At 57.8% G+C, this 21,344-nt stretch overlaps 1 protein-coding gene across 2 annotated transcripts in view; it reads left to right on the top strand.

Annotated features, from left to right (window-relative positions):
* The first annotated feature begins 3,561 nt into the window (after positions 1 to 3,561).
* STARD8 (StAR related lipid transfer domain containing 8) overlaps positions 3,562 to 21,344 on the top strand; it is a 41,905-nt gene continuing 24,122 nt past the window's right edge. The window contains exons 1-2 of one of the 2 annotated variants that reach the window (XM_058848246.1): positions 3,562 to 3,739; positions 6,320 to 6,353. In XM_058848246.1, the coding sequence (XP_058704229.1) occupies positions 3,695 to 3,739; positions 6,320 to 6,353 (79 nt within the window). In that variant the 5' untranslated portion in view covers positions 3,562 to 3,694. Of the gene's footprint in view, positions 3,740 to 6,319; positions 6,354 to 15,674; positions 15,853 to 21,344 lie in introns of those variants that run through there. The other variant, XM_058848249.1, reaches the window with a different exon arrangement.

A 21,344-nucleotide genomic window follows, 5' to 3' on the forward strand; every position in this document is an offset into this window, starting at 1 on the left:
CCCAGAGCATCCCACCCGTGAGCCATTGGACACCGGAGCACGGCGGGATTATTTTCAACGAGGAACTTTTCAGTGGAGAAGCAGTGGTGGCGAGTGGGCAGGGGGCTCACTGGTGGCATGGGGCAGCTGTGGCCCTGCGGGGAGCTGGGGAGTGGCTTGTGCTGCCTTTAGGCATTCACATCTCTCAGCTGGCTTCTTGTGGCCTCTTTGGTGGCAGCAGAGACATTTGGCCCCTTGGGCCAGAGCTGGCACCGGGGTCTGAGCAGGGGTGGCCCCACAGTGGGGTCCCAGCCCTGTGAGCTGCGGGGTTCCGTGGGGTTCTGTGTGCTGGGCACACGGGGGGCTCAGCCCTGTCCCTGCCCCCGCTGCTGCTCCCGGGGGCTGCGGTTTCCCCGTGTGCTCCCTGCCCCCGTTCTCCTCTCACCGCCCTCGTGGTGTCACAGCCCCGGCACCGCCAGCACCCGCCCCGTGGCCGGGAGAAGAAAAGGGTCCCTGTTCCCACTGTGCTAATGGGGAAACGCCAGCTCGGCGGGAGCTGCGCCCTTCCCAGCCTCGGGAAATGCCTGTGCCCGGCGGAAAGTGGAAAATCCCCGTGTGCCTCCGGCTCGGGGCTCGGCTGGCCCCGCTCACACCCCCGAGCACACCCCGCGGATCCTGCCGTGCCCACGGCCGCTTCTGTGGCTGCGGGGACACGGCCTGGCCGGCACCGCCTGAGCTGGCACTGATCTGTGCGACAGCCGCCACAGCAAGAGCTCATCGGGACACAGAAATAGCTCCGGCCGTGGGGACATGGCATCCTCCAGGGAATGATCTCTTGTGGGAGGAGGCTGTACCTGTCCTCCAAAACACCCTCCCGTGACTTTCGGAGAACACGGGATGTGTGTGGCAGGTTGGTGACATCCCGGTGTCTGTCCCAGCTCCAGGCACTCTGGGCAGCAATGGGAAACTCTTAGTGAATCTGTACAGGGTGATGTTTTCCTTAGAACTGGCTTCTTAAAATTAACTCAAGTTTAAAATGGGTTCTCATGTGGGTCTGAGGAGGATAGTGACACACGCAAACACACACATATATATATTTATAGAATGAATGGATATTGCTTTTGCTTGTCCTCTAAGCTTGTCTGTGGAGTGGATACATTAGGAATTTTGGGAAGAGCCAAATGCAGCAGTGGGGTCTGTGTCCCTGTGCCACTCAGCAGAAATACCCATTTGGTGTTCATAGCTCCTGCCACTTCCCCATGGATCCAGTCCCCAGGAGCTATTCCTGCCGAGGATAGTGTCCTGGCACGCTGAGGAAGGATCCAAGATGTAGCATTACTGGAATGCTTTTGGGATGACCGGGTAGGAAGAAGCTACACAAGTATGCAGAAACCGCTGTGGTTTGTCTCCCAGGCCTGGGAAGGAGACAGCCTGCTTCTATTTGTGCTAGCTTGGCTTTTTTTGCTTTTGGAGGAAGTGGGAGAAGGACCTGATGCCTCTGGAGCAAGCAGAGGTGATTCTCTGGGTCCTGGCAGGGTTATGGCTGAAGCAGCAGGGCCTGTCCTGCTCCAGAGCAACACACAGTGCTGAAGGGTGAGCCCCTGATGGGAACAGGAGCCCAGTGCCACCAAGCCTGGCAGTGCCACCCTCTCTGAAGGGACAGTCCCTCCTGTGACAGCTGCCTTCAGCTTCAGCCCAGGCCCAGATGTCCCAGAGCCTGTAGAATCATTGAAGAGTTTCCTTGGACTGCCCAGAGTGACGATGGCAGAGCCTTTCCCAGGCCTCTGTGCTGGCAGTGCCCTTCCATGTCCTGGCCACGGTGGTGGTCCCCTGGCAGCCTCAGCCCTGTGACAGCAGTGCCCAGTGAGCTGAATGGGGATGTCTGGCACTGGGCAGTGCCCCAGATGAACCCTGCAGGGGACTATTTGCAAGTCCTTGGGTTAAAACCTGCAGCCCTTGAGGCAGAGGTGGGTGAGTTATGGAGAGTGGGTGGCCATAGGGCAGCAGAGCTGGGCTTTTAATCCTGTGGGGAAAATCCTTGCTAGGAGAGGTGAGCCTGTCTAGGAGAGGTGCCATAGAGGTGGGACTGTCTCCCCAGCCCTGTGTTTTTAAGGGAGAAGAAAAGGGATTGATGTACAGAGCTTGTGCTGTGCCTTGGTGTCCCCAGCCCTGCTGCACTGGCCCAGTAACACCAGTAATGCAGGGGACAGGGTGAGGAGCTGCAGCTGGTGCCAGGGCTGGGAGCAGTGCCAGAGCCCGCTGAGGAATGAGTGAGGGGGAGATGGAAGGAGGCAGCTGGAGCTGGCGCCGAGGCTGATGCTGCCTGTGGGCTGCTGCTGGGGCCACGGCAGGGCCGTGCTGGGCAATGGCAGGGCTGTGCCAGTGCCACCAGGGCACTGCTGCCAGTCCAGGGCCCTGGTGCTGGTCAGGTCTGCTGGATGCTGGCAGTGCCTCACACCATCCTCTCCTCGCAGGTGCATCTGCTCCTGCTGTGCTGTGACCTCCTGTGCTTTTTGTCCTTCCCTTATCCCCCTTATCCTCATGCCTTGTGGCCCCAGCACCCCGTCCTGGCCTGCCCTGTCTGACACGTGGCACTGGACACAGCTGCCACAGGCACCAACTGCTGGGGGCTGGGTACAGACGTGTCACATCCTGAGCAGAACCATTGTGCTCTGCTTGCCCGCAGGTCCTGTCAGAGCAGAGCTGACACCAGCCCGAGATGGCAGTGGGCAGGAGTGATGCCACTGGAGACCCTGGTGCCAATCCAGGGAGGGTGACAGCCACCAAGGGTCCTGTGGGAGCAGGGCTGAGCCCAGGCAGCACTGTGGATCTGCTTGCCCTTCCGAGCTCCTTCTGAGCTGCTGACACAAATCATCAGTTTGTGGGGTGTTCTTATGTTCCTGCAGGAAGGATCCTGGCTCGGGGGTCTGTGAGTGGGGGGCTGGCACAAATGTTTGTGACATGACCTTTTATTGTGGCGCATGTGAGCGAATGATGTTTGCAGCAGGCAGATACAGAGCTATATATATATATATATATATATATGTATATGTATATATGTATATATGAATAGCTGGAGTGAAGGGCACAGCCATATTTCACGGCTGGGGGGGATTCCCCTATGTTATTTACCCTGCTGGGATCCCAGCAGCAGGCTGGCCCTAGGTGTCCCTGCTCTGTGGTAAGGGTGCCTGCAGCACCTGAGCAGCCAGGGATGGCACCGTGGCTGGGTACACCTTGTGCCTCACAGAGGAGAGCGCCGGGAGCTGCCAGTCAGCTCGGGCAGGACCGGAGCGACAATCTGAGCCGTCCAGGGTTTGGGTTTCTAACGTCCTACATGTGCCTTTGACAGCCAAAATCCCCCTTCTCCTGCTCTGGAGCGTCGGTCATCCCTCGCCCCTTCCCACTGCCTGCGAATCGGAGCAGCTCGACGCGTTCCAGGCAGGAAGGAAAGCCTGGAGCTGTTTAAAACTCGCAATCTTCAGGGAATTTCAATCGCGTCCAAGCCCGTTCCCGACCAACTGAATAACGGTGCAGGGTTTGAACGCTGGCCCGCCTCCGCCGCTGCCTGCTGCTCCTCCCTCCGCCGCTGCCCGCCCGGGGCTGTGCCCGGCTCCGCCGCAGCGCTGCCATGGGGGTCCCGGGGGGGGCTCTCCCCTCGCCCGGGGCCAGCTCCGCGGTCTAGGGGGGTCTGCCGGGCCCCCGCCCGCACATCATGCCACTGCTGGATTTCTTCTGGGCTTGCTTCAAGAGAGCCAAGGTAAGGGAGCGCCACTCCGCGCTGTCCGTCCCTGACACCCTCCGGCTGCCCGAGAAGCCTCTGGAAGGGGCGCTGGGGACCCCGGCGGGGCTCAGCTGGGTCACGGTGTCCATGTCTGCTCCGGGGGGTGTCGTGCCCGCGCCCCACGTGCATGTGAGACGTTTAATTTTGGCTGGGCCACGTGTAGGTGCTATGGTCCCTGTGCCCTAAGCTCGCCCGCTGCCCTTTGCTGGGTCACCGTGTCCCGGCAGCCCTGGGCGGGCAGGGGGCTGTGCCCGGCGAGCCCTGCGCTGGGCTCTGTGTGCTTGTGTTTGTGTGTTTGTGTGCGTGTGTGTGTGTGTGTGTGTGTGTGTGTGTGTGTTTGTGTGTGTGTGTGTGTGTGTGTGTCTGTGTGTCTGTGTGTGTGTGTTTGTGTGTGTGTGTCTGTGTGTGTTTCTGTGTTTGTGTGTGTGTGTGTTTGTGTGTGTGTGTGTGTGTGTGTGTTTGTGTCTGTGTGTGTGTGTCTGTGTGTCTGTGTGTGTGTGTGTGTGTCTGTGTGTTTGTGTGTGTGTGTGTGTCTGTGTGTGTGTCTGTGTGTGTTTGTGTGTGTGTGTGTGTGTTTGTGTGTGTGTGTGTTTGTGTGTGTGTTTGTGTGTGTGTGTGTTTGTGTGTGTGTTTGTGTGTTTGTGTGTGTGTGTGTTTGTGTGTGTGTGTGTTTGTGTGTGTGTGTGTGTGCACCCTCAGCCCCCGAGGTGGTCAGCACATTCCAAGAGGGTCCTGCGGTGCCTCCTTGTGTGGAGTGGCCGGGCTGGGACATCCTTCCGAACCCAGAGGCTCAGGTCACCCGTGGCGTGGCTGTGGGGCAGTGGCCGACCTGTGAGCAGGATAACAAAGGAGCAGTGAGGCCAAAGGCCCCCAGTTTTTCATTTCCTGCAGCAGCAGTTCTCACGGTGTGGCATCTGAGATTTTTCATTAGGGTTTAATTCTTCATCTGTCACCTTAATAACAGATGACTCTCCCTGCCTGCTCCTGATCACTGTTGGTTCATTGTGTCCCAGCCTATGCAGTGTGGTGGGAGGTGAGCTGGGGAGATTGTGGAGTTATAGTTAGTGTGAATTTCAGGAGTTTCAGATCGGGAAAAGTGGTAAAATCCCTTTTTCAGACAGTGCTGTACACCGGGCTGTGCTGGGTGAGTGGATCTGCTGTGGTGAAATGGATGTGGAATGCACGCTGTCCCCCGGGCTTTCAGTGCAATGCTTAAAATAGTTAAGTCTAAAAATTACATTTGTGAAATTCATTGGTAATATTAGTGGCTGTCTTGTCCCTGCTGTCTCGTCCTGGCTGTCTCTAGAGAGCTTAGCTGTCCTCATTAACCCTGCTCATCCCTGTGTGTTGGCATTGCCATCGTACTGGTGGTGGCACACTCATGGACACCGGGTCCTGCATCGCCACTGGCTCAGCTGCAGCTTGGGATGGCTCCAGCCTGGCCTCACAGACTCGTGCCCACAGCTTTCAGCCTCCTTGGAAGCACCCAGCAGTGGCTTCAGCCCATCTCTTTGGCCCAACCTGGGGTCTGGTGGCCCAACTGGCCAGGGCACCACCTCCTGGTTGCCTTCAGTGGCCTCCTGTAGGGCTGAGGCTTCTGCTTCAGCCCAGACCCGCTCTGCTCCCCATTCCAGTGCTGCTCAGCTGCTCACCACGATCAGGAGAGGAATTCTCACCTTCCTTGCTGAGGAATTTCTTGAACAGAGAGAAACGTGCTGGGTTCTGTCTGTGGGATTAAAGCTTTCCAGGTTAAATGAGGTGGATCTGTGGCTGGTGGAAGATTTCATGGGGAAAAGGAAGGTGTGGGAACAGATTGGGCAATGCCAAAGGATCCAGAGGAGCTGGGTGACGTCCCCTGTGGACACGGGTCACAGCGATAGCCCCAGCCCTGGTGATGGCACCCCTCGGGCAGCTGCTGCAGGAAGCACAGCAGCAGGGACATGGTTAAGCCTGTCTTCCCTGGCTCATCCTCAGCTCTGCTGCCCCAGCAGGAAGAGGGGTCCCGGGGGTCCGTGGGAAAGGCCGGCTCAGCAGCACAGCGCATTCCTGCAGCGATCCCGCCGGCACCTCTGGCCCGTTTGCGGGGCCATCTGCACCCAGAGAGAGATTGGGGAGCGTTCCAGGCTCTGTGTTCACCTCAGCACCAGGAATGGGGACCTTCTGTGTCTCCTCCACCTCTGCAGATTGCTGCTGTCTCCCACGTGCTGCCGAGGCTCTGCTGCTCTGGTCCCATTCCCTTGGGAGCCAGGGTGGTGGGTGCGTGCTGGGCACACCGTGTCTGCCCGGTGCTCAGGGCCCTTGGGAGTGGAGGTGGTGTTTTAAAACCAGTGGGATGCCCTTGGGAGAAGCCTTTGCCAGGGCCCTGCTTGTCCTATGGCTGGAGCAGCATTGCTGGTCTCAGCTCTGTGTCAGCACTGCTGTTCTCAGGTCACCTCTGGGCAGAGAGGAGGATGGAGCAGGGTCCAAGCCCAGATGTGAGGGGTAGCATTCCACAAATGTGAGAAACAATAAAATAAAAAAGAATCTGTTTTTTTTTTTCTTTCTTTCTTTTCACAGAAATTCTCGTTGTTAGAAGATAAAAAAGATGCAGGTAAGCTACAGCAATAATTTTTGGGGCAGGAGTGCCCTTGCTGTGGGGTGAGCAGGGGTCACAGGAAGAGGAATGTCCCCTTGCTGGGTTCTTCTGCCAGCAGTGTGAGTATATTTCAAGATAATATACTTGCAAAGGGACCTTGGTTCCTTTTCAAGTCCTCTCGTCTTTGTGGTGAGCAGCTTTGTGCTCAGCAGATAATCCCATGGGGAGCTCCAGAGCCTTGGCACTGCAGTGCCATGGGCAGGAAGGTCACCCCTGGCTCGGAGCCCCTCAGCTTTGTGTGACAGGAGTGTCTCAGCCATGGCTGTGGGGCAGGAGGGACAGTGCAGCTGCAGGCTGATCTGAGGGGATTGTGCATGGCTGCTGCTGCCTGATCAAACCTGTGCCAAGGTAGGGGGAGAGGCTGGGGCTGAGGCTACCCTGCCATGAGGGGTTTGTGGGTGCTGGGGAGGCTGCTGGTGGTCTCTGGGAGCAAGAGGAGGAGGAAGAGGGAGAGGGTGCCAGCAGGACCAGGAACCTGGGATGGGGCTGTGGCAGCAGGGTAGAGGTCCCATCTTTCATCATCCCACTGGTTGGTGCCATGGGGGTCTTTGTGCAGTGACACCCCCAGAGTCAAACCTGTCCCATCCTACACAGGGCAGCCCATGGCCAGCGGCTCTGGTGGCCCTGGAAGTGGAGGGAGCTGAAGCTGGGATGGCTCTGCTGCTTTGGACACACTACGTGGATGGTGGCTCTGGTGTCGGAGGTGGGGGCAGTGGGGCTGCCCACCCTGCTGGCTGGAGTCCTGGCACCATGAAAATGGAAGCCCACTGTGCAGGGAGCCCATGGGATGTGCCTGGGGATCTCCAGACAGTTCCCTGCCCGAAGGGTGATGCACTGAGGGCCTCTTGTTTTCATGCACGTAAAGGTGGAGTGAGCTCAGAGTCTGGCTGGTGGGAGCCCAGAGCACAGGAGAGCTCTGGGTAACAAAAGGTGCTTTGTGAGAGAGCCCCAGAGGTGTCTTGGGTGGTCTCTGGCCCTTGCATGGGAGAGATTAAGAACATAAATGTCAAGAGCTTGTTAAAAAGAGTTAAAGAGCCCTGTGGAAGGGAAGGCTCCTATGGATCACACTGTGACTGGGATTTTGGGGCAAAGAATGTTTATAGCTGTTTTCCCCTTGGTTAAAACTGCCTGTAGAATGCAGATCTCTCCTGGTGAAGGCTCAATGACATTCAGATGACCCCAGCTGACACCTGCCTGTCACATATCCCTGTCCCAGCTCTGGATGCTGGAGGGATACTGGGTTCTGGGGGCAGGAGGAGCAGGAGCCTCACGTCCTGAGCAGGAGCCTCATGTCCTGAGCAGGAGCCTCATGTCCTGAGCAGGAGCTTTGTGTCCTGAGCAGGAGCTTTGTGTCCTGAGCAGGATCCTCATGTCTGAGCAGGAGCCTCGTGTCCTGAGCAGGAGCCTCATGTCCTGAGCAGGAGCCTCATGTCCTGAGCAGGAGCCTCATGTCCTGAGCAGGAGCCTCACGTCCTGAGCAGGAGCCTCACGTCCTGAGCAGGAGCTTCGTGTCCTGAGCAGGATCCTCATGTCTGAGCAGGAGCCTCATGTCCTGAGCAGGAGCTTCGTGTCCTGAGCAGCTGCACAGTTTCTCACTGTGAGATTTGTCACCTGTGACTTGATGTGATGATGGGGTATAGTGGCTCCTGGTGTCACTGTGACCTGCAGCAGCACGGTGCCTGGAGCAGGCTGGAGTTCTCCCCTTCCCATGGATTACACTGGACAGGGAGCAAGCCTGCAGGGGTGTTGGGAAGGGGCCAGGGCAGGTGCCTGCTGTCCTCTTCACTCATTGTCCCCAGAAGATGTGAGACAGAGGCCATTCAGGCTGTGGCTTGGGGGACACCATTTCCTTTCTCTATGATGATTTTCAGTCTCTTTGGATGGTGACACAAGGACCTCAGCTCCTGACATGGTGGCATGAGGCAGGGTGCAGTTGGTTCTGGTTTATCCCAGTAGCTCTTGGCAAAGTGTCTCTTCCCTCAATTCCCAGAGCTTGCCTCTGACTTTCCCCCTTCAGCACTGTTGCTCTTCCAGCACACCTGGCAAATTCCGTGAGCTGCCTTCCAGGCATGGACAGACCCATTCCCAGCCCCTGTTTGGGGCTGTGGTTCTGCTGCCACATCTCCTTCCCTGAACGCCGGCTGGAGGAGGTCACTGTGGCTTCCCCCAGCACTAAAATACCTGGGGATGCCATGGCAGCTCCTGCAGCAGTGATGGCGGAAAACAACTTGGATTTTATCTGCCTTCTTGGAGGTGATATTTCAGCTGTAGAGCACCTGGGGACTCCTGTGTCCCTACTCTCCCTCCTGCTGCCCCGTGCCACCCTGCAGTCCCCTCGGGCAGCAGCCTCAGCTGGGTGGGACACAGAGCCCCTGCACAGCCCCAAACTGAACCACTGGAACAATCCCAGCTGGGTCAGGTTTCCATGGATTTCCTAACCCTCTGCTTCCTCTCCAGCCTTCACTTCCCATGTATTGTTCTGGACTGAGCAGAAAGGAAAAGCTTGAAGAAAGGAAAGGCTCGTAGCCTGGCCATGCACCTGAAAACTGCATCTTCAGAAAAAATTCCTACCAACAGTAGCACCAGGCCCCTCCAAAAGGGATCAGGGGGTGCTCTGCCCATGTCATGGAGCAGTGGCTCCTCTTGCTGCTCAAGGACAGGGCTGGAGCTGGTGGCTTTTGCCAGCACAGCCAGACAGTGGTGACATTGCAGCATTTCAGGGTGGGCTCCTGCGGCTGGATGTGGTGAACTAACAGGCAAAAGCAGCATGAGGGACTCGTCTGAACCTTTGCCCCTGCATGAAATAATAAGGTTGTATTTACCCAGCATCTGGATTACCGAAAATAACCTGCTAAATTTAGCTGTTGTTGATGTGTTGTCACAGCTGAGCTGTTCTTCTCTCCCTGCACAAGAATCTCCTGCGCTGACTCGGTGGGTTTGTGGCCTGAGCACGAGGCCCCAGTTCCTCACCTGACCTGTGCCCATGTGTGTGGTTCCCTGGGTTTGGGGGACAAACAGAGCCTGGGATCTGGTGTTGTCATTGAATGTGTTGGAAGGGAGGGGGCCAGGGGCTGGCAGGGGGCTGTCCTGGCATGTGTGGGTGTGGAGGTGCCAGTGCTGCTGCTCCTGGCACTGGGGCTCTGGCTGTGGCATCAGAGCCAGGGACATCATAGGGGATCCATGCAGTGAGTGGGATGCTGGATGTGGCAGCAGGGACCCATTCTGGGCATTTCTGAACTTGTTGAGAAAGTGCTGCTCTTACATGGTGGAAAAGGCAGTCATGGGGTTGGGTGTGGGTCAGAGAGGTGGGAAGTAGAAAAACTGAACTGAATGTGATTATTTGTGGTTTTGGTGGGACATGTGATGAGGGGATTCTGTGCTGCTCCTTCCTCTTCCTTGCCCTCATGGGTTCAGGCTTGGCTGGTGAATCACCAGTTTTCATTCTTGTGTCCCTCTGCCTTTAAAATTTGTGTAGCTCTGACCCCCTGATGACTGCTGTAGTGACAGAGACCCCTCCCCCAGCTCAGCTCCTTCCTTCTGGGCTTTAATTCCAGCGCTGGAAGTTTTCCCGTTTCCTGTAGCTAACAAAATACAGATTCCCCCCTCTGGACAGCAGGATCCGCTCACAGGTTGGGGGATTTTCTTTGAAGGCCAGAAAGGAAGAGCCTGGGTTAGAGAGAAGGTTTTTCTATGTTGGTGAGCTTCAGAGCACGTGGGAAGTGCAGGGAATGAGCTGGGAAAAGGCTCCTTTAGTCGCCTCGTGCCCGGAGTGTCGCCAAGTTTTTCCCATGGCAGCGAGGAGCGATTGAGACTCACTGGAAAGTAACTGCAGGCAGGAAAGTACATTTCTATCTGCATCCTCGGGTGGTTTGCATGAGCTGAAAGGATCGAGAGGGAAGTACCAGAGTGTGCTCATTTTCCTGAAATTATCATGAGAAAATACACTGAAAACTGGTGGAAAAGTTTGGCTGGACAATGAGGGTTTTTTTGTCAGAATTTTGACATGAAAACTGCCTTAACATACACAGGAAAGTAATCCTGTGCCTGAAGTAGCCCCCCTGCCCTTCTGGGCAGCAGCTGGTTCAAAGGGAGCAGGGGTGGGGCTGGGGGTTCGTGATGCTCACTGGAGTTTGTTTCTGAAGCCCGAGAGGTCAGATGGGGAAAAAGCAGTGTGAGGTGTTGGCAGGCCAGTCTGATCACGTTGATTCCTTCTCTTCTTAATGAAGAGCCCCTGAGCCCTGCCCGGCGCGTCCGCAGGGCTTTGAACACCCGCCCGCCCCCGGGAGCGGAGGCGGCAGCGAGCGCGCCCAGGCGCGGGGTGGCAGCGGAGCGGGGGTGACTCAGTTTTGGGAGGATGCAGGTGGAACACATGGCTCAGCATCACCTTCACCTTGGCCCCTGGTGATGCCCGACCCTGGGGGAAGGGGCTGAGCGGGGTCCCAGGTGACGCGTCCCGGGGACGCTGCGGGGGCAGCGGGGCCGCATCCACCGGGGCGAGCGGCGTTCTCGGCCGGAGGAGCGGGGCCGGGGAACGGGCGGAAGGGGAGCGGCCCCGGTCCCGTGCCGGCATCCCGGTGAGGGAGGAGCCGCGGCTCTCGCCCGTCCCGCCGGGGCAGCGATGGGTCTCCGTGCCGGGCTGGCGGCTCCGCGCCGGGGCTCCGGGCGCTCCCTGGGGCTGCGGCTCCGGCGCGCCGCGGCCGCCGCTCCGTGCGGGGGGGGACGGCGCGGGCGGGCAGGTGAGTGCGGGGCCCGGGGCTGCGGGGCCTGGGGTCCCGGTGCGGGACAGTGCCGAGAGCGGGGATGTCGCGTTTGCTGCGCGGCGAGGGACGGGGTGGCGCAGGGTGGGCTCCGTGCGTGTCAGCGCGGTGGATGCAAAGGGCAGAGCGCGGGCAGGGGACGCGGCTGAGGAGCTCGGGCTCTGCTTTTCTTCCAAACCCGAGCGATTTTGGTGGTGTTCTGGGCCGTGCCCGGCCGTCTGTCGTGTCTGAGTGGTGCCGGTCCCAAAGCCTGTTGTGGTATTCCCGAGGCAGGGACTGTTCTGAGCCGACTGGTGAAGCAGACCATCCGCTCGAGGGTCGGTCAGGTAAAAAGAACTTCCACTTTTCTTCAAAGAAAGAGCATTATTTTGTATTTGATAATGTTTTAATGATGCTTGTATCAGTGATCTTGTCAAGGCTGTGAAAGTGGTTAAGGAGTTTTTGTTCATTTGGAGCTCTAGTGCTAAAACTGGTTTGATATGGCTAGTAAAGATGCCTGTGATAACAGGGTGTGGGTAATGATCTTGAAAGCCATTTATTTTGGGCTGTGTGAAGGAGGAGCTGCTGCTGCCTGGTTTCTCCATTGGCTGTGATGCTTAGTGAACAATTCCACCTCACACCTGGAGACTCATTCTTTCTGCTGATAAATGATCCCTTCAGGAATGGCCCAAAACATGCTGGATGGACAGGGGCTATTCCTCAGGGATGAGAAGATAAGCTTAATTTGTTGTAGGCAAGGGGGAAGTGGAGTTCTCTAAAGATCTCCCACTGCTGGACCCCCCTGCCAGTGACATTGCCCGGCTCAGTGCTGGCACATGGGGCAAGTTGTAGCCAAGGGCTGTTGGTTCCGTGGATTAGGGGACAAAGCCCCTGCAGGGGACAGGAGATTGTTTTGGGATCATGCACATGGGAGCAGGGAGCACACAGATCCTCTCTGGGGTCTCCTGGAGGGTCTGTGGTTGCTCTCAGGAGGCAGCCTTGCCAGGACAATTTTCACGAGATTGCTCAGCATCTCTTTTCACACGTGCTGGTAACCCCGTGTGTGCTTCCAAGGATGGACCAGAATGGAAAACCACGTTCTCAGACTTGCAAAGCACCACCCTTACCTCTGGGACCACATACTGCTTGGTTTACCCTGTGTCCCCCGAGCAGCCCTGCAGCTCCGAGCCCCTCGTGCCTCTGCCTGCTGCACGTGTGAGCTGGGACCGGGGTCCTCACCCTCCCCTTGGTGGGACTGTCTGGAGGCAGGACCAGCAGCAGTAACCCCCCACCCCCAATGTGGCGAGAGGAGGCTCTGACTCGGGTGGGTGAGGCAGGAACTGTTGGATAATGGAGCTGGTTGCTCATCACTTGCCAGCGTTTTGCCTTCCAGGAGCTGGGGGCTTTCTGCTCTGCTTCAGCGGTGGCCACATAATCCAGATTCCTCGGATAAATTCCTGCTGTTTCTCCTAGATCTGTGGCTGCTGTTTTAATTGCCCGGAGCTCCGAGCCAGACACAGGACCCTTGTTGTACAAGCTCAGCTCCCATGAATGATGCTGTTGTGTGTGTCTCTGAGCTTCTCCTTTCCTCCCGCTCGCCCTCCTCCTTTGGAAGCCGGGGAATTCGGCACTGGTGAGATCCCGCCTGCTGTGTTCGTGCAGCTGGCAACACAGCTCCAGCTGCCATTGCGGGTGTGCCAGTCAACCTCTTGCCCCTGATTTTCCTCTCATGAAGGACATTAAATCCATCCTCATTCTCTTGGCTGGAGCTGGTTTGCTCACTTCTTGCTGGTGTGAGACCAGTGCTGAGGCCAGCGCTGAAACACCCCTGTGGTTCTGGAAGCTCCAGGTGGATGGGGCAGAGGTGGTTTCTGGGCTCTCTGTCCTGCAGATTCACCATTTTCAGGGGTGTTGAGGATGCCCTGTGGGCCTGGGGCTCCTTGTGGGATTTTCTGGGTACCCTGTGGTTGGAACAGCTGTGGTGGCAGCGCCTGGGTGATGCTTTTAGGGCTGGGGGTTGGGAAAAGCCAACAAATGTTCTGCACTGGGGTGGCTGGACAGGGATAAGTGGGGCATCCCAAGGTGGGAAAGGGTGCCAGTACAGGCTGGACCAGCTCTGCCAGGGTGTGACACCCTCTGTGTGAAAATAACACGAGTTTCTCCTGTTCTCCATCCACAGCAGTGGAAGAACAGGAGCCATGGATAATGCATCAGCAGAGCAGGAGTCCCCTAGCAGCTGGGTGTGACACACATGCCCCAGACCCCATGGCCTGTGGGTGCCTTTCTGGGCTCTGTTTGTATTTATATAAAAGCTGTAATCTTTCCCCCCCCGTTTATCTGGGTTGCTGGAAAAGAGCAGCAGTGAAAAGGCCGTGGCGTGCTGGTGCAGGATGTGTCCGCCGGGGTGTGTGGGTTCCCCTTGGAGAAAAGGTGCTTTTCCCGCGGACTCGGAGTAGCTTTTTCTGTCCCTTTCCGCCGTTTCCTTGCTGTAACCTTTTCGGAGGTTTCGGGGGCAGCAGAGGGAGCCGTGTCCCGCGGGGGTCGCGTTCTGGGAGCCCCGGAGGGAGCGGCCGCCCCGCTCTGCCCCCGCCGCCGCCTCTCCCCAGTCTCCGCGAGGTTTCCTGCTCTGCCTCCACACCCGCCTGGTTCCTGCTTCACACAAGGAACCAGCGGAGAAATGCCTGAATTCTCTGAGCCCGGCGCTTTTTTCCAGTGAAGCAACCATCCCGGCTGTCCCCTGGGGTGCTGGCTCATCGTGTTTCCAGAGGCTTTGCTCGCCCTCTGTCCCATTTTTCCCCCTCCCCATGCGCTGCACTCTGACGGGGTTGGGACTTGTGGGGGCCAAGGCTCGGCTGGGTCCTGGTCCCGGATCGCCCGCGGGTGCTCGCAGCCCTTCACTGCTCGCTTTAATGACCTTGCAGCGATCCCCGCAGATCAACAGCTGCTCCCTTCGCTGGGGGTGACCCCGAGGGGCCCCCGGCTGCCTGCTGTCACCCCCTGCCACCCCCTGCCCGCCCCTTGGCTCCAGCTGCTGAGGGGCTCTCACGGACAAAGCTGCGGGAGGACTTTGTAGCCAACAAGAGCCGCATTGAGCGGGCTGTGCTGGAGCCCTTCCCTCCGTGCTGAGAGCCAGGGCAGGGGGGCTGCGCTGGGGCACAGGCAGGAGGGAGCTTGCTGGGAGGAGAGTCAGGGGCTTGGGAAGGAAGGAAGGAGATGTGCCTGTCAGACTATGAAAACAATGGGAAAAAATCCTGTTTTTTAACTTGATTCTCCCATGTTGGGAACTTGGGCATCCCTCCAAGCAGTGATTTCCAGAGGAAAGCTGGTTTCTGGCATCCCTGCAACGTACCTGGTCTCTCTCCTGCTTTTCTGGTCATCCTACCCCTGATCACTGCCTGCCTCCACCTCACCCTCTGCCTCCTCTGCCTCCCCCTCCATACTCAGGATGGTTCTTCCTGACCTCCAGCCCTTTCGCCTCTCATTGCTCACAAAAATTTCCTCCTTCAAGTCCATTTTAAGCACTGTTTTTAACTCTTGCAAATCACCCGTGGCTGTGCCCCTCTGGTGTGACAGGAGCGTGTGGTCCAGAGCCAGGCTGTGAGGTGTGTGTGCTGTGAAGAAGGTCCTCCCAACTCTGTGCTGTTGGAATAGTAACTACAGAGCAGTGCAAGGGGATTTTTGGGGACATGAGTGCCTGTGAGCAGCCCCACTGCTCCTCTCAATGCCTCACTGTGGCTTCCACCCCAGCTGTTCCATCTGCTGGCTCTGATGGACAGGGAGAGCTGGGGATGGCCAGGTGTGTCCAGAAATTGTCCTGGGGTGTCTCCTTGTGGGGGAAGCAGCCTGGGGGCTGCCTGTGGGTTCTGAGCCCTGCAGGGAGGTGGCAGCTGTTGGTGTCCCCATCCTGCAGTCCCACGGGCCATGCCAGGCCCTGCAGTTGCTGCTGGAGGAGGGAGTGGGATGGCTGAGCTGGGGGGGCACGGGGGTCTGGGGCAGTGCAGGACATGGACGAGGTTTGGGGTTCCACAGGGTTTCACATGTGGCACAGAGTCACAGAATTTGGGTGGGAAGGGACCCTAAAGTTCTTCTCATTCCAACCTCTGCCATGGCAGTGACACTTTTCATTATCCCAGGTTGCTCCAAGCCCCATCCAGCTTGGCCTTGGACACTTCCAGAGATGGGGCAGCTGCAGCTTCTCTAGGCAACCACTGCCTCACCATCCTCACAGGGAAGAATTTCACCCCAATATCCCACCTAACCCTAACTTTTTCAGTGAGAAGCCATTCCCACTTATTCTGTCCCTCCATCCCTTGTCCCAAGCTCTCCTGGAGCCCCTTTAGGCACTGGAAGGGGCTCTGAGGTCTCCCTGGAGCCTTCTCCAGGTGAACACCCCCAGCTGTCCCACGGCAGAGGGGTTCCAGCCCTCGGCCGATGTGGTAGCGGGAGCCCCGGCACGTCCAGCGGGGCGGTCCCGGGGCGGTGCGGGGGATGCGGAGGCGGATCCGGGGATGGGGGGCGGATCGCGGGCGGTCCCCGCGGCACAGCCCCGCACCTGCCGCGGCCACAAACACACCGACAACAGCCGGAGCGTCGGCTGGCACTACCCCGGGCACCGGGGGTCCCCCTGTGCGCCCCCCATTCTCCTCCAGACCCCTCTATTCTCCCCACTCCCTCGACAGGTCCCCTGGGAGCGCGGCTGGACCGGGCATCGCCTGCAGGTAACTCGGGAACCTGCGGTTGGGTGCGGGGAGTGAGTGCAGAGGAGGAGGAGGAGGTGGGTTTTGGGAGAAAGCACCCAGCAATCTGCTGTCTTTGCTCCGTGTTGCACACGCATGGCAGAATCCCTTCCTGAAATGATTTCCAGCTCTGTGTGTAATGGAGTAAGCAGACAGGAGGGGACAGAGAGGTACAGTGGCCTCAAGTTGTGCCAGGGGAGGTTTAGTTGGATATTAGGAAGTTTCTTCCCTGACAGGACTCTCCAGCCCTGGCACGGGTGCCCAAGGTAGTGGTGGAGTCCCTGTCCCTGGAGGGATTTCACCGCTCTGGAGCTGTGGCACTTGGGGACGTGGTGGCCTTGGCAGTGCTGGGGGAACAGTTGGGCTCGGTGCCTGCAGCAGGCTTTTCTAACACGAATGAAATTCTGTGATTCACCTGTGGCTCCAGGGAACGCTGCTCAGCCCCGTTGCCCTCCAGGAGCACCAGAATGCCTCCAGGTGGGATCTGTGTGCTCTGGCACCGCTGTCCATGTCGGGATGAGGTGGCTGTTGCTGCAGCTGGGGAGGACGAGAAGCTTGGAGCTGGTACGCAGCTCCTGACAGCCTCGTGCAGTAACTGGATCCCCCTCTGTCATTCCTGGGTTGAGTCACGGCAGTGTGTGGGGCGAGAATTCGCTGCTGCCTTTGGAGCAGCCGGGTTTGGGTTTGGCATGTTCAGCTCCCGGCTCGGCCGCGCTGACCCGCACGCTGCTGGCAGGGTTCAGGAGGGATGCGGGGTTTGGGCCACCTGGGTTTTCCCAGGGCTCCTCCTCACCTTCTCTACCTGGGATTAGTAACCCGGTGGCTGGGAAAACACAGATTTGCCATGTGATTCCAAGAGTCAGTGAGTTCTTGGAGAAACTGTGCTGATGTCAGGAGGCCCCAGATCAGGCCCTGATCTCTCAGTGCCATGGGCACACGTTTGCAGCGGCTCCTTTGGAGCTGTTTGCCGTTGGTAGGGACGGATGGGTTTGCTGTGCCTGTGTCATTTGTCACACTGTGACTCAGCCGTGCTCTGGAGAAGCGTGCTGCCAAGGTGAGAGGCTGCTTCCTCAGGGGCTGTTTGATCTTGCCGAGCTCAAACACCAGCTCTTTGTGCGTTTGGATTTGCGGTTTGTGTTCTGAAACGCTCCGTGTGCCGAGAGCAGCAGAGCCTCTTCTAGTGAAAGACCTTTGTACAGTCCCTGGGTGTTAGAGTGCATATCGTGAATTTTTGGCAGCAGTCCACACTCTTTTCCACTTGCATACGTGAGCTGTTATCAATGGCTGTGCCTTTTTCTGTTTGCATTCTCACCAAAGCCCAGCTGGGGAGGTGGCTGTGCAGATGCCCCTTGCCGCTCTCGGCACGCGTGTGCCGACAGGAGCAGGGGCCACGGATCAGCTCGCATCCCATCGCTCTCCCTCCGTTCTTGCAAGGGAAAGATCTGCTCCCATCCTTATCCTGAAAGCTTGTCCGTATTTTCTGTGTGCGGCAAAACACCAGGTCCCAGCACAGAGCAGGTAGCAAAGCTCCTTCTGAGGAGCGGCTCACGTTCATGCCGTGTGCTCGCACTTCCTGCAAGAAATCCTTTTCTGATAAAAGACTGCATAAATCCAGCCATGCTTCCATTGAGCATTCCTTGTCTGCAATGCCCAAACCCCAGTGTGTGCTCACAGGACAGGCTGCCAGCAGTGCACTTTCGTAAGAGAACAAAATGTGGTTGTGCCCAAGGGCACGTCAGTACTTCCCTTTGGTTTTGTACTAATTTCAAAAAGATTTGAAGGTTCTCAAAGTCAATTGAAGTGAGTGGGGGAACGAAAGGTCACCCTTTCCCCGAGGGCACACTGAGGTTGCTGCGTGACTTTGGGCAGAAGGACCAAGCTGGGAAGTTGGCTGGCACTGAGGGATGCAGGCGGTGCCGAGGGTAAATCACTGCCAGCAGAGAGAACGAAGTCTCCTTCCTTCAAGTGATCAGCCCATGAAAAGCCTGAGACAGTTTGCCTGTTGCAGGGGTTTGGGATTTGCCTTTGCCCTCAGTGTGGCTTTGGAAGGGCTTTTGCATTTGGTGTCTGTGGGAGTTTATTCCCCAAGTTCAGGCAGCGTGCTGGCAGCGGGGCTGCAGGGAAGGGAATCCCTTTGAAGTGTTCGCTGTGGCCCTGATGCCTGGGGAGCTGGGGGGTCCTGTGGTGTGGTGGGACTCCTGCCCTGGCCCAGCACAGCATCCCCTAACACAGGGGTCTCCTTTCCTCCTCCCAGCCCCATAGGAGAGAAGTTGCTCCATCCCTTCTGCCCACTGGGTTTGGTGACAAGGATTACCACAGCCCAGGGATGAAAGCTGAGCTGGTTTTGTGCATGTAAAAAGCTTTAGGAGTGGTGTGGGGGCTGTAAAAGCTCAGATGCCGTTGCTCTGCCAGTCTTCCCATCCCACGTCGTGCTCATGCTGGTCCTGCAGCAGCAGCAATGGTACTCCAAGGTCAGAGGTGCCACGGGGAGTTACAGCTCCCCAAGCCATGTCACAGGTGAACTGAGCATGGGAACGTCTCCTTGGAACTTGGCATTTCTTATTTCTCAGTTTCCCTTCTTGCACATGATGTTCCAGCCCTGCCGGGACGTGTGACAGAGGTGTTTGGGGGGATTTAGCACCAGAGGAAAGCTGTGCTTGGAAGGTGGCCGGAGCCTCCAGGGGCTGGTGGCCAGGGCAGAGGAGCCTGTGAACCTTTGAGCAGAGCTCTGGAGGGGACCGGCAGCAGCGGCACATTCCAGCGAGGCCGGGGGTCTCCGCACGGTTAATGATTGAGCTGCTCTGGCCCTTTGGTTCCTGCCGTTTGGAGAGGCACCTCGGGAACATGTGAACCTTTCCAGGCTGCGGGGCTGAGCGTGGGGATTTAAAGAGACAGGGTCTGTCCCTGCGTTTCCAGGAAGAGGATACTCCTCTGGTGCCGGAAGGTGATGGCTTCTGGATTTTTGTTATCTGTTTGCTTTCCTGATTCATTGGGTGTGTTACCTGCATGTTCTGCAGGAGGATCATTGTCAGTGTGGAGCTGTGCTGGCCTCACTCTGCCCCATTCCACACTTGTCGTCCTCTGCCTGACAATGAAAGTGTGACCCCGATCCCACTAGAGGCTCCTTGTGTCCCCTGCCTCTGGGTGCTGTGACACCCATGGGTGGCCGTGTCCCCAGCCTGCTGCTGTCCCCTGTGGCTGCTGGGTTAATCATTGACAGGTCCCCGTGCCACGTGGGCGCTGGCTGGGCTGTTGGCAGAGCCCTTATCAGCACAGGGCACTTGTCACCCCGTGCCAGTTACAGGCAGAGTAAACGTTAACGGTGCTGGGAACAGCTTCAACACTCGGGGGACCCTCCCCAGGGGCTCAGCCAGTTCCTGTCCCATTGCACTGGAGGCACGGAATCCCAGCAGGGGTGCACTGTCAAAGCCTGGGGGTCTGCAGGGGAGATGAGGCTGGTGGGGTGGTCAGGGTAAGTCCTGGGACACCTGGCTTCTGGTGTGATCCTGGGATGAACATCTGGATTTCAATGGCTGCTGCAGCCAGGGCTTGGTCCCATTGCTGAAGTGAGAGCAGGAGCTGGAGGTTTCTCCCAGGGTGTTCTGGTGCTGAGCCTGAGGGGTCCCTGTGCTCCAGTCTGGGTGAGCTGGGGGATTTCCTGCCCTGCAGGCAGAGAGGACAAGAAAGCTGGCATTTAAAGGAAAAAGGAAGAAAAGAGGAAAAGGAGTGAAGAGGACGAGGCTTTGCTGCCAGTGCTGAAGGCTGGGCTGGGGCAGTGGGCCAGGCTGGGGGCAGGGATGGTTCTGAGGCTGCAGGTGGGGGTTTGAGAGGCTTGGCTGGCAGCCTGTTCCCTCTGCTGCTCTGCTGAAACTGGAACTGCCCGTGGGCAGGGGCGGGCAGAGGTGTCACACGGCTGCGGGACAGTGCCCACAGCGGTGACGCAGAGTGCGCCTGACCTCATTTCATCAGTGTCAGTGGGGAAGAGCAGCAGGGCTGGGCAGCCAGGGCTGGTGTTCCAGCTCTATTTTCCAGGCAGAGGGTTTCCCCATGGCCTCCAGACACCTTCCTGAGCAAATCCTTGGACGGCTGTTGCGTGGTGAGCGCCACTGGCATGAGCCTCCTGGACACAAACTCGCTGGGGACCACATGTGGAATGTGGCTGTGTGATTTCTCCTGGGATGAAGTCCTGGGAGCTGTGGTGCTCTTTTCTTGGGAGAAGCAAGGATGTAGGAAGCAGTGGTTCTCCCCCAGCTAAAAATAATGGACACACACAAAGTGTAAAATCAGGGACGAGGCAGAAATCGCCTCTCTCCTCCAGGCAGGTGATCTCCTGCCGAACCCTGAGCCCTGGCTGCTGCTCAGGACAGACATTTGCTTCCCAGCCAAGTGGCAGCTGACCCCACGCTTCCCTTTCCCACGCCTGGCCTCACACCTCCACACAGCTCTTGTAGCGCTGCTGCTGTGCCGAGAAACTCCAAACCACAGCAGGCACTGGAGGCGTTTAGGAGCAGCAGCTGAATTGCATCAAACCATGCAGTGCCTCTGAGGCTGAAAGCCCGAGGTGCCTGGTTATTAAGGGGATGTTCAGGGGGGTGCTGGGGTGCTGGTGACACAAAGAGGGCTTTGGCTGTGCCCTTGGCCTTGCTCCTGCTTTGGTGTCCTCCGCTGTACAGAGGGAATGGAATCACCCCCTCTGTGGCTGTGACCTGTGAGTGCACGGGAACACTGCCAGATCCTGGCACTGAGCTTATTTACTGTTTTATTTATTGTGCTGTCCCATGGTGGAGGGCCTGGGGAGAGTGAGCTCTCTCCTCTCCACATGGGGCTGCTGGCTTTGCTCTGTCCTTGACTGACTGTTTGAGGCAGCTGCTTTTCCACGTCCTGGATTTCCTGTATTTCTTCTCTTTTTGCTTTCTTGTGCCTTGTGTCAGGACGTTGGTGTGAAGGCAGCGTTTGTGCTTCCTAAGCCTCCACATGTGTCCCTGCTGGGCTGGAGCAGCTGCAGTGCTGGGCTGGCAGGGGGCTGGGGGGGCTGCATTGCTGGGGTACCCCATCCCTGCCCTCACAGGAAACTGGGGAGCTGCATTTCCATCTGCCAGAGATCCCAGCACACCCCCTGAGGGACCCACGGAGCAGGGGGGTGACTGACACACCCCACTCAGGGCCCTTGAAGAAAGGGTCTGGGTGGGAGGGGGGCACAGGTGCAGCCCCCTGCCCCCCCTGGCTGCACTGCAGCCCCTCCAGCAATGCCAACAGCTGTGCAAGTCCCCGTTCTGCCTGATGGCTCTGGGAATGAAGCCAGCACTTTTGTGAGATCAGGAGTGGGTCCCCAGCTATGAGCCCCTATCGAGGGTCCTGTGCTTTCCTTGCCAGACAGAAAGTTTATGTTTGGATTCTGGATTTTGTGGCATTTTTTTTCAGAATCAGGTGATGCCATGGATAGCCTCTGGCAAGAGGCACCTCTCATGTCACCA

Source organism: Poecile atricapillus, chromosome 12 (assembly GCF_030490865.1).
Source record: "Poecile atricapillus isolate bPoeAtr1 chromosome 12, bPoeAtr1.hap1, whole genome shotgun sequence".
Lineage (NCBI taxonomy): Eukaryota > Metazoa > Chordata > Aves > Passeriformes > Paridae > Poecile > Poecile atricapillus.